Source organism: Patagioenas fasciata, chromosome 5 (genome assembly GCF_037038585.1).
Source record: "Patagioenas fasciata isolate bPatFas1 chromosome 5, bPatFas1.hap1, whole genome shotgun sequence".
NCBI classification, from domain to species: domain Eukaryota; kingdom Metazoa; phylum Chordata; class Aves; order Columbiformes; family Columbidae; genus Patagioenas; species Patagioenas fasciata.
The window spans coordinates 1,413,533-1,424,652 of NC_092524.1; the positions used below are offsets into that span (position 1 = coordinate 1,413,533).

Genomic DNA, 11,120 nt, shown 5'->3' on the forward strand with positions numbered 1-11,120 from the left:
GGAAACGAGCCAGAGGGCTTTGGTGCTCTGGGCAGAGCGCAGCCAGCGGGGACACAAAGGGCCCCCCAGTGACAGGGACACCGCGCACACCCCAAACGGCCACAGGAACAGCAACAGACAGCGTGTCCCAAACTGCTACAATTTATTGGACAACGGTCAAGTGAAGAACTGTACATCTGTAAAAATAAAAAACAAAACAAAAAACAACCGCCCAGGACGCGGCTCATGTGCTGGAGGCGGTTTTCCTGCGCTTCAGCCGCGCTCGCCAGTCCTCCGGCAGCGCCTCGAAGTTGGCGTTCCTCTCTGCCATGCCGCTGCGGGGACAAAACAGGGGGTCAGCGCCTGGTGGTGCAAGGTGACAGTCCCCACCACCCCTGGGTGCCCCCCCAGGGCTGGAGCTGTACAGGGGACAAAGGAACGTCCCCTCCCAGCAGAGTGGAGCCGGGTGGGTTGGTACCTCATCAGCTGCTGCTGCTTCCACTCCTCGATGCGGCGCTGGGCCGTGGTCTCGCGGTCCTCCTCACTGGAGCTGGAATTCTCCTCCTCGTCCAGCTCCCGCTGGATGCTCTGCCACTTCTTCACCAGCGACGGCATCTTCGTCTTCCCCTTCTTACCCTGCGCCAGAAACACAACGGCCCGCAGTGAGGAAAAGGGAGGAGATGGCGCCCGGCATGCCGACGCGGCCAAGAGCACCCGCCTACCTTGTCCTTCCGCCCCTTCCTCGGCTTCTCCTTCTCCGGCGGCGGCGGCGCTTTGGGGACGGGAGGTGGGGGCGTCTGTGGGGGCGGTGGGGGAGGCGGCTGCTCGGCGGTGCTGGTGGCGGGCAGGGCTCCTCGCGCCGGCTGCGCGGTGGCCACGCTGACGGGCGCCGTGCACTCCGAGTAGCTCATGACGGCGGGCGCGGCGGGCGCCGTCACGCCCAGGTATCCGGGCTGCAGCCCCAGCGCGGCGCCGGGCGCCATGCGGAGGTTGGGGCGCGCCTGGAGCTCGCTCTGCAGGCGCTGGCGCGGGCGCAGGGATGCCAGCGGCACAGGTGACGGCTGGTACTTGCTGGTGGCCATCAGGGGCTGGCTGTAGATGACGGGGCAGCTGCCGATGGTGGCCGTTCGCTGCATCAGCCCCGGGTTCATGTCCGCCGCTTTTCTCTTCTGAGGTTTGGCGGAGAGCAGCGGCATCGGACTCGGTTCAGCGGCAACCTGGAAGAGAGGAGGACGTGAGCACCAAGCGGGACGTGGCCCCCAGGTTTGGCCACACACGTGACTTCCCCTGTCCCCGCGGCTCACCGGGGTGCTGCTGGCAGCCGGGCGCACCAGAGACTTCAGGGGGGCGTCTTCTTCAGTTCCTGGGGCGGGCGGCTCCTCGCCCCCCTCGTCTTCCATCTCCACCTCCTGGATCTCCCCGTCTTCTCCGGGTGGCGGGGGCGGCGGGGGAGGCGGCGGGGGCGAGTCCGGGGGTGGCGGAGGCGGCGGGGGCATTTCCAGAGGCAAGGGAGGCTGGAGGACCGGGACGGAGGACTGAAGCAGAGTCCAAAATGGAGTGAGCGGCATGAGAGACGTAGCGGGGGCTTGGCCTGAGAAGGATTCTTTACAAAGGGAGCCTGAAGAATACATAGCGACACCGGCTTGAAAACACACGCTACGGACGGCACTGCCTGCTCCTGACCGCGCTGCTGGGGAGCGGGCAGCAGAGCCCAGGCCACGGGCCCGACCGACAAGCCCTGGCACAGCAGATGCTAAAAACCCACGGGGACAGCTCAGACATGGGAGCGGCGCTTGTCCCGGCTTCACAAAAGCCACCACATGCTGCCCAAGCACTCAGTGGGACCCCACAACACCCCCGCTTCATGACCAGGACCCCCCAATGGCAGTGACTCCCCCATTCCCAGCCCTGGCTGTACCTGTGGAGTGCTCGGCGGTGTCCCCCGCGCGCTCTCCTTTGTCTTTTGGAGGTGGTTTAGGAGGACCGTCGGCTTTTCTGTCGGCGCTTCGCTGTCCCTCCTCTTCGTCCTCCTCCCCGTCGGGGAATTCCCATTGCGACTCTCCCGAGCGCTCGTTAACATAGAAATAGCGTCTATGCTCCCTAAATCACAAGAAAGAGAAGGGAACTTCAGCTTCCCTTCCCGGCCACGGACACTCCGAGGCGGGCCTGCCCGCGACAGCCGTGACGCTCTCGCAGGGAAGACCCCTCCGCAGCGGGGCTGCCGCTCTCCCAACGCAACAACAACACAACTTGGTATTTTTGAGGACGAGAGGCAGGAGAAGGCCCGAGCCGAAATCGCTCCAAGCTATTTTTGGTTTGGTTTTGGTTTTTTTTTTGCATTGCTGGCTGCGTGAACGTCGCGCGCCCCGAGCCCCCCGCCCCGAGGGAGGGGAGGGCTGAGAGAAGCAGGCGAGCGTGCGGCAGAGCGACGTCTCTCGGGAGCAGCGGGACTTTTCAGCCGCCACCTTTGGCTGAAAGTCGCCCTCCGAGAAGAAGAGGCACCGGGGGAACAGCCCAACGGAGAAAAGCGGCTGCCCCCCTACCCCGTGGTGCCGCGGAGGTCGCTTTTATGGTGTCAAACACACAGTGAATGCTAGAGAGAGGGAGCGGATCTGGGAGCTGAAAAACAAAAGAGCAAAGATTTCAAACACAGGAAAATTCATCAAGAAAGCCAAATAGACAAAGAAATGTTTGGGTCTGACCTGCTGGCAGGAGACAGAAATCTTGTTCTTCGTTCCGTCGGTGAGATGAAGTTTGTCCTTTGTCAGAGCTGTTGGTCAGAAGAGTTGATCCAGAGATCCTGCAAAGTTCACAGAGCTCTCGCATGCGCGACCCCCCAGGCCCGCCCTCCGCAGCGCTTGGAACTCGTGAGAGCGACAACCAGCTCTGTCCGATGGGGAAACCAGCTCCGTCTCAAAAAAAAGCACTGAGCAGCGCTCCGTTCGCATCCTTCCAGTTCTGGCGGGCGGCCCAAACTCCGCCAGAGCGCCGGACGTTTCTCTGCCTGCCCAGCACTTGCTAAGAGTCTCCGAGAGGGACGGCGCCAGCGTCGGTCGGGTGGTTGATGATCACAAATCATGTCTGAGATGTCAGAGATGAAAGGTGAGAAAGGTAGGAGAGCGCGTACCTGTCCCAGTGGCAGGACCAGCCTTTAGGGGTGGCGTTTATTTCGTATTGTTTTAGCTGTTCAGCTGCGTCTTGGAGTTTGCGTTTGAGGTAGTTTCCATTGAGAGCGCCTTCTCGCCAGTCTGCAATGCGGGTCTAGAGGGCAAGAACCGGGGGGGGAAGCCGTTGAGGGAGGCGGCAAGCGGCCCCGGGGACAGGACTCGAGGTCCGGGAAGGTTTTTCCCTTACGGTACGGGACTCAGGGGGGGCCAGGAGGAAGACACCGCCTCCGCGCAAAGCCATGCTCGCCCCCCGCGGAGGAAGGACGGACAGACGGACGGCATGGTGCCGCCGCGGCCACGAGGTTCACGCAGCGCCGGCCCTCGGCGCTCGAGCGGCGGACAGTTATTTGATCCGCTTCGGAACAGAAGGCCGGAGCGAGGGGCCAAGGCTCGGTTACCTCTGTCTGCAACAGCAACATGTGGAAGTTGGAGATAGATTGTCTGTTGATGCCCAGGAACTCCAATTTATTAGTCAGAGTGTTTGCCAGTTCTCCGATCTGAAACTGCCAGGGAGAAAGGGAAGTGTCAAGAGCCGCCCTGGGGAGCGTCACCGGGCTGCTGCGGCCCCACGGCACCAGCCTTTCCCTGCCAAACGAGATTCGGGACTGCCCGTGGCCCCACAGCCAGGGACGTGCCACCCTGGCCCTGTGTACCTGTCACCCCCTCCTCTAAGCCCCCCCAGGATGGGGTCAGTGTGGGGCGGCAGGATGAAACCTCCTCTGTAGCTGCAGGAGGTGCCAGCGAACCCCAACTCCTTCAGGGGGGCCCTTCCCTGCTCCCCACAGCCCCCAGCATGGCCACAGCTCTGAAGTAGCCGAGGGACAGCACGGGCTCCATCTGTTTCGCTGCCTCGGCTCTGGAGTTACCGCAGAGCAACGGCCAGGGCAGAATGCTTTAAATATATTTCAAATCCATTTCCCAAAGGAAATGGACCAGGATATCATTTCAGATTTTAAATCGCTGCTTTCCAGAGGAAAGAGCAGGAAGGGGTAACAGCTCTGGATTTACTCCTGAGCAGATGGAATCTGTGCGAAGGTTTGGGCCAGCCCACGGTGGCTGTTAGTCAACCCAGCGTCCCGCAGGAGCCAAACCTCTCATTTGGGCACTGCAGGGGGACACGGGGATGCCCTGTGTCGATCCCCCTGACTGAGGGGCTGCAGGAGAGCAGCTACAAGCCAGACAGCAATTGAGAGCACAAACAGGGTGGACACCTGCAAGCGGCATCAAAATTGCCCTAAGGAGGGCTCTAAAAATGTCTTTTTTTTCCTTTGCTCTTCAGAAGAGGCTTTGGAAGGTCCCCAAAGCTGACAACGCAGTGTCTGTCTGCAGAGACGGGGACGGGCCAGACAGACAAACAGCACTAGAGAAGCCCGAGGCAGGGAAATTAATTCCTGCGTTAATGGAGACACCAGGGAAGGTCCCACGGTAGGAGGTGACTTCGCAGCAGAGGACCCAGATCTCCTGCAAACCAGAGCCGGCAGAAAAGAGATTACCCCAGAGCGACGATGCGAACGGTAGCGATTACCCGAGGAGCCGGCTTTCCTCCAACAGCTCTAAAGGGATCCTGCGTGGGAGGGAACACAGCGCGCTGCGGCACAGTCCGTCACAGAGCACCGCGAGGGAAGGGGACAGCACAGGTGACAGCTCAGGAGGCTTTTGGCAGCCTCCAGGGATGCAGCAGCCAACAAACGTGGTCCTGCTGCTGGCTTTATTTTGAATAAATTAAATTTTAAATAAAAATCAGGAAAGCCTCACGTAGATGTCGTACTGAGGGAGGCTCAGCAGTTTTGGGGAGGAAACAAATCTCAAAACTGCTGGAGTTCTTTTATGGGAGAGATGCTGATTCTGTCGGGAGGACGATAAACGAGTTCTTCCCCTTTCACACACAAAAAATGATTAAACGATGGGAAATGAGGGCAGGGCTGGAGGTCGGCCTGCGCTGCGCGTTTCACCATGAGCTGGCGATTCCCTGTCCATAAACCATCTGCCACATGGAGCTGACAACACTTGCTAATGAAACGGAATTAGTCAGGAGCCAAATTTAAAGCTGTGGGAGATCTCATGGTAACAAGTGACTGGGGAACAAAAAAAACTAATAGGGAAGATCTCCCCTACGCTCTGTGTCACTGCCACCCCTACACTCTGTGTCACTGCCACCCCTACAGCTCAGGAAGGGGCTCTGGGAATTGTTCAGCCACAGCCAAGGAGAGCAAACCAAGGCTCGGAAAAGAAAAAACAACCAGCAGGATGCTGCAGAAATCCCCAGGGCTTCCCCAAATTCTGAACAATAACTTCTAAAGGTTAATGCTGGGTGAAGGGCAGAGCAACAGGTACTGGCAGCCTCTGGACAGAGAAATTACAGACGAGGAGTCTTCAGCCTGGACACAGGATGACTGAATGTGCCACAGGACTGTAGTATCATTACTGGTGAGAAGAAAGCCATGACAGAAGTGTCTGCTCTCTCTGACAAGACCCAGGGCTCAGCCTTTATCCCCCCCACGCCCTTTTAATTTTTTTTCTGTTGTTTTAAACACTTTCAAGCCTTTGCTGCTGGTTCTGCTGGAGCCAGCACGTCCCTGCGCGTTCAATCACATCCCTTACCCAAACCAGGACAGGTCACGGACACACACCCCTCTGCAGCTTCGTACCTTGAGGTCCTGCTCCTCCTCTTCTATTTTTGGTGCCTCTTGGGCTTTTGTTTTCTCCTGAGGCTCCTCAGACTCTGCCTCTTTGTCTGAATGTGCATCAGCCGCTTCTGTGCTTGGCGCTGCAGGGGAAAAAACGACAGGTGAGTCCCTTCTCCTGGCACCGCCCCGGCGCTGCCCACAGCCGGCGGGGACACCGTGTGGGAGCCAAACCCACTGCGGGACAGGGCAGGGAAACAGCCAGGGGCTCTTTCCTACAGGAGCCGGTGCCAAGAGCCTGAAATTAAAACGGAGAGAGGGTCACTGGTTCTGTGGTTTGGTGTGGGGATCCTTCCAGGACAGCGTGGGAAGTGGAGAGTTACAGCACGAGCACAGGGAGGACGAACAGCACAGGGGCTGAAGAAGTGCCTGGCAGGCAATCAAAACGCCGGCAGTTTAGTCATTTGTCAAGAAAAGGTATTGAAGATTAAATAAATTGAAGTAATTGTCAAAGACTCAAGAGTTCTCAAAAAGTTGTCAGGACTGTAATATTTCACCTCGGCTGCATCACAGGGCAGTGGTGAATAAGTCAGTGTCCAAGTGACAAATTCCAGGGAGGGACAAATTCCAGGGAGGGACCTTTAGTGAGAGACGAGCCCTCAGGCTAAAAAAACCACATTCCGTGTCCTGGCGCTGAAGGGCAGGACAGTTTCATGAGTCACCCTCCAGCAGCCGGGTGCTCAACCTCCCACAGGTTATTTTAGAATAACACCTTCGCGTTCCCTGGGTAAGCAGGAAACCAGCGGTGCTGAAAGACATGGCAGCCCTGGGGACGTTCTTGTGACAAGGTAACGCCCTCCAGCAAAACTGTCCCTCAGAGCCACCCTGGACCAACACTGTCACCCACTAAACCCCAGGGGACAGGGGATCACCCACGCTGGGCAGCGAAACACGAGCTGTAGTGCAGCACTAACAGCTGCAATCACATCATTTCCCCAAGGTGATATATCTATACGATGCTCAGCAACACCCCCTGAACTGCTCTTAACGTATATTTGACAGGAGTCTCTGCAAGGCTGAGTGTTAACAGGAAAACAAAAGGCTCAGGTGATACATCCCAGCATCAAACAGCCCTCCCGTGAAGCAGAGAAGGCAACCGCTTCCCTCTGTCCTGTGGTTTGGATTTATAATGTCAGGAGGGAAGCAGAGGGCGGTGGGGTGTGAGCAGCCATTATCAGGTTTTGGCGTTCCCTCTCCCAATAAAGCGCCGAGTATGGACACTCTATTTATTTTCCTGATAGTGTCGAATGTAGGCGCTCTCCTGTTTATTTTCTTTAATCATAGGATAAAGGAGAGAATTTGACAAAGCATCAGCTTATCCCCATGCTGCCCTGAGCCTGCGAAACTCGCACTGCCAGCCCACGAGGCCGGCTGCATGTGACAGCAGTGACAGCCACCCCTCCGGGCCTGTCCCCTGCCTGGCACGTACCTCAGCGCCCGTCCTGGCTCTGGGCACCCCGCGAATCTTCGGGGAACGGAGACCCCGGTGGGAGAGGGCTGCGGCCTTTCCGAACACCCGCTCCTCCCTCCGAAGGGAGCGTTTCCAATTACCTGCATCTCCCGCTTCCGGGCTCTCCCGGCCCGTTTTGCTGGAGCCTCGGCTGGCAGATTCAGGGCTGGCGGCTCCGACAAACAGTTTCCATTTCCCTCGTTTGGACGCCAGCCTGCGGGCTGCATCCTGCGAGGCCGACTGGCTCCCGTCGGAGAGCGGGCTGGAGCCCGAAACGCTGCCGTCGCCTTCCTCCAAGGCACGCAGCTCCGCCTGCGGAGACACAACAGCGAGCGGTGCTTCAGAGAGCTGAGCCTTCCCCAAAGAGCGACTGAGGTTACGAGACACCCGTGAAAAAAGAGCAAAAAGCTGCTCTCATCAGGGTACCGTGTTAACGGCAAAAAAGATGGAGCAAGAGTTTCCCAACAGCCACTGACTTGCCCTCAAAGTGTCCACGTGAAGCGGGAGAGATCTATAAGAAGCAGCACGGGAAACGCAGGGTCACCCCCCGAGGGAGGCAGGACAGACACAAACATCTGCTGCTCCACGGCTGTTACCAGATACTTCTTGGCTGCACCTGTGGACTTCCTACCTCGACAAAAACCTTCCTACCTTCTTTCTCTCCAGCACCATCTCCAGCTCGAGGGTGTCTTGCTCCTCCTCTTCCTCAGCGCTCTCCCCTGACTGCACCACGCTGCACAGATCCTCCTGCGTGTCTTCCAGGGGATCCCTGTTGGGTTCTGGCTCTTCGGGTGCAGCCGCTGCCTCTTCTGCTTTTGCATCCTCTTCCGCAGGCGGCTCAACCTCCTCTTTGCAAATCACCTTCCTCCTCCAACGCTCCTCTTCCTCCTTCACCACGTCGGGCAGAAGCGGTGCCAGGAGAGCCGCAGCCACCCCCTTTTTCTCCTCCTCGCTGTTGGAGAGCGCCTGCACGCCTTCATTCACTTCCTGCAGGTTGAAACCATGTGAGTTTTCCGGCAGCGGCTTCTGCCCCCTCGCCCCAGCCCCACACAGCACAGGAGACCGCAGCCCGCAGAGGAAGGAGCCCCATGCTGATGGGGCCCTGCTCTGGGCTGCAAATGCAGCAGAGTGACCCACCCATCGGCAAAAGGGCAACTAGAAGCCCCGCGGCAACTAGAAACCGGCACTTGGCCCATTGGACTGACCTTCTTCACCTCCCGCTTGGTGAGGGTGGCCCCGCGGCCAACGCTACCCGGGGCAGTTCCCTTCTCCTGGGGGTACAGCTCGGCAGTTGTCACAAAGCTGCCGTTGGCAGCTGCCACGGTGCTGCTGAAGAAAAGGAGAGTGAAGGGCAGGCTCAGGAACAACAACATCCCAACATGACCCCTCCTGGGGCTGGGGGGTGTCACCCACCTGTGCTGGTAGTGCTGCAGGCCCTGGACCTGTGTTGCCAGGTATGGCGGCAGCTCCCAGGTCACCTCGTTGCTCTGGGTGTTCCAGTAATAGTAGCAGCCGGTGTTCTCGTCCCACACCTCCTGCCAGTCGCCCATCTCCAGCTCCCCCACTGCCGGGGGGACAAGGACAAACCGTCACTCACTGGGACACACAGAGCCTGTGTCCCACTACCAACCGCACCAGTTCCCCAGGCCGTTGTCACCCCCTTTTTCCCAGTGTCAACCACTTGTCACCACCCTCCACTCCCTTTGGTAAGACTGCAGACAGCAGCCCCCCCGAGACAGATGCAGCCCCCTGACACGGACTCTCACCTCCAGCCAGCGAGCACTGGGTGTCATATTGCCACTCTGGGGCTGGTGCGGAGCCTGTGCCATTGGCAGGACCTGAGGACGGTCCTGAGCCCGACTCCTTGGGCTCTGGGCGGGGAGGTGTGGGGGGTGGTGCGGAGGAGGAGGCGGCGGGGGGCTCGGTGGGCTGCGCAGGAGCCGTGATGGCATCGATCTCCTGCAAAAACAACATCCCAATTTAACCTTCAAATCCCAGGGGAGGCAAAAGCAGGGGCTTATCAAGAGAGGGCAATGTCTCAGATCATGAAACCCCTGCTGTGTCTTCCCCCCTGCCCCCCCCCACAAAGGAAAATCCCTGGTTCCGCGCTCACCGCCAGGAAGTTTGCCAGCGTGCTGTCGATGTCGGCCGAATTGTTGCCGTTCGCATCTGCCAAACGGGCCGACTTCTCCGGGGTTTCGCCCTCCTCATCGTCGCTGTCTGCGTAGGCACCGAGCAGACACAAACCTCCTGGGGGGGAAGCAGAGGAAACTCAACGAGGGGGGGCACATTGAGGGATCCAACCCCCCGACTGGGGTGGTCCCGCTGTCACCCCATTGATCCTGCGAGGGGGAACAGCCGCAACCAACCAACCAAAACAAAACCAAAACAACAACAGAAGGAAAAAAAACCAGTTCCCCAGCCCTGAAAAGAAGTCTGGGGGGGCATCTCATATCCTGCCAAGAAACCACAAAGCAAGGAATTACTGCTCCCCAAAATACCAGTATGTTAATAATGATTATTAAGTTGATATTAAATTTCTTTAAAAGCTAATAACTGGTAGCAATAGTAACAAAGAGGAAAAAAATCACCTCCCTCCTTGCCCCCAAAAATACACAATACAGAAAAATATCTCCTAACCCAAATTTTTAAGATGAGAAACCATCTCCCCATCAAGAATCACTTGGGGAAGGATTTCCTCATCATACACCACCTCAAATATAGTAAAATAGTAAAATAACCCTGCTCCCACTCCCTCAAAAAAAAATCGTGGGGGATCATCCCACTCTCCCATGTAAAAAGGATTTAAATGGGGTAATTATTGTACACGCATTAGAAAATAAAAGTACTTAAGGAGGAGCAATCACCCCCCCGAATAAAAACCTTTAAAGTATTAAAAAGGAAGCAATCACAGCCTAAAATAATATTATATTGGAAGCGGTTAATAATCGTTCCTAAAAGAGAAAAAGCACTTAGAGGGAAACAATGACCCCCCTTAAAAAAAAAAGCACTTAAAGGGGAACAATCCGCCCTCCTTTAAAGAAAATATAAGAAATAGACTTAAGAACAATCACAGCCTGCTCTAAAAACATTTTGGATTTAAAAACCAGGTTTTTAGGAATATTAAGCAGTAGGGGACGCTCCCCCCCCCCCCTAAAAAAAAAGGGAGCAAACTCTCTGACTTTTTAAAGGGGGGTTATATATTGTTATATTATTTCTTTCTGTGATGGGGGGCGTCTCGTACCTGTGGGTTTGACGGCGGCGGGCGCGGGGGGCGGCGGGTTGGGCGTGGTGCGGGGGGGCTCGGCAACCGCTTCAGGTTCGTCTGGCGGGGAGGGGAAAGAGGCGTTAGAAACAAGGGGCTGGGGCCGGGGGAGGCGGCGGGGGGGGCGGTGCGGGGCTCCGCCCCGCCCCGCGTCCCCCCCGCCGCCTCCCCCGGTCCCCGGTACCGTCACTAGGCCGCAGCGCTACGAGGAGGCCGCACCACTAGGCCGCACCGCCAACAAAGCGCCCCCCCCTCCCCATATCTCACACCCCATCCGCCGTTACCCGGCTCGGAACCCGAGTCGGCTCCTTCAGCCGGCGGTGCCGCCGCCTCGTCTCGGCGGGGGCCCGGAGGGGAGAGCTGGAGAATGGGCCTGCGGCCCGGGGCGGCGCGGGATTTCTTCCCCATGTCGGCGGCGGCGGCGGGAGCGGCGCCTCAGGGCTGCGGCCGCGCCTGCGCGGTGCGGCGGAGTGGGCGGGGCCGCGGCATTGTGCGTCAGTGCGCGGCGGCGGGGCGTGGAGGAAGCTCCGCCCCAAGCATATAGCCCCGCCCCTCGGGCTAAGCGTTCCCGCGCT

The 11,120-nt window shown here is 58.2% G+C and overlaps 1 protein-coding gene across 4 annotated transcripts; it reads right to left on the reverse strand.

The window, feature by feature from the left end:
* Positions 1 to 125: 125 nt before the first annotated feature.
* Positions 126 to 11,025, reverse strand: FNBP4 (formin binding protein 4). Of its 4 annotated transcripts, XM_065838921.2 has the most exons (17): positions 10,830 to 11,025; positions 10,525 to 10,605; positions 9,394 to 9,530; positions 9,047 to 9,239; positions 8,694 to 8,844; positions 8,486 to 8,609; positions 7,932 to 8,267; positions 7,382 to 7,592; positions 5,795 to 5,913; positions 3,545 to 3,649; positions 3,107 to 3,240; positions 2,682 to 2,779; positions 1,898 to 2,079; positions 1,284 to 1,514; positions 702 to 1,196; positions 458 to 615; positions 126 to 314 (listed from the first exon to the last, which is right to left on the reverse strand). In XM_065838921.2, the coding sequence occupies exons 1-17, from the start codon at positions 10,951 to 10,953 to the stop codon at positions 224 to 226; spliced, it is 2,970 nt and encodes a 989-aa protein (XP_065694993.1). In that variant the 5' UTR covers positions 10,954 to 11,025; the 3' UTR covers positions 126 to 223. The 4 variants fall into 4 exon arrangements, with proteins under 4 accessions (XP_065694993.1, XP_065694994.1, XP_065694992.1 ...); XM_065838922.2 differs by lacking the exon at positions 2,682 to 2,779 and having other exon boundaries at positions 1,284 to 1,597; positions 10,830 to 11,024; XM_065838920.2 differs by lacking the exon at positions 2,682 to 2,779 and having other exon boundaries at positions 702 to 1,597; positions 8,486 to 8,606.
* Between the last annotated feature and the right edge of the window lie 95 nt (positions 11,026 to 11,120).

Coding starts and splice junctions, on each gene's coding strand:
- FNBP4 (XM_065838919.2), bottom strand. CDS start 10,953: ATGGGGAAGAAATCCCGCGCCGCCCCGGGCCGCAGGCCCATTCTCCAG. Junction 9,531..10,524: donor CGCCGCCGTCAAACCCACAG/GTACGAGACGCC, acceptor CTTCCCCCCCAG/GAGGTTTGTGTCTGCTCGGT. Junction 7,593..7,931: donor TGGTGCTGGAGAGAAAGAAG/GTAGGAAGGTTT, acceptor GTGTCTCCGCAG/GCGGAGCTGCGTGCCTTGGA.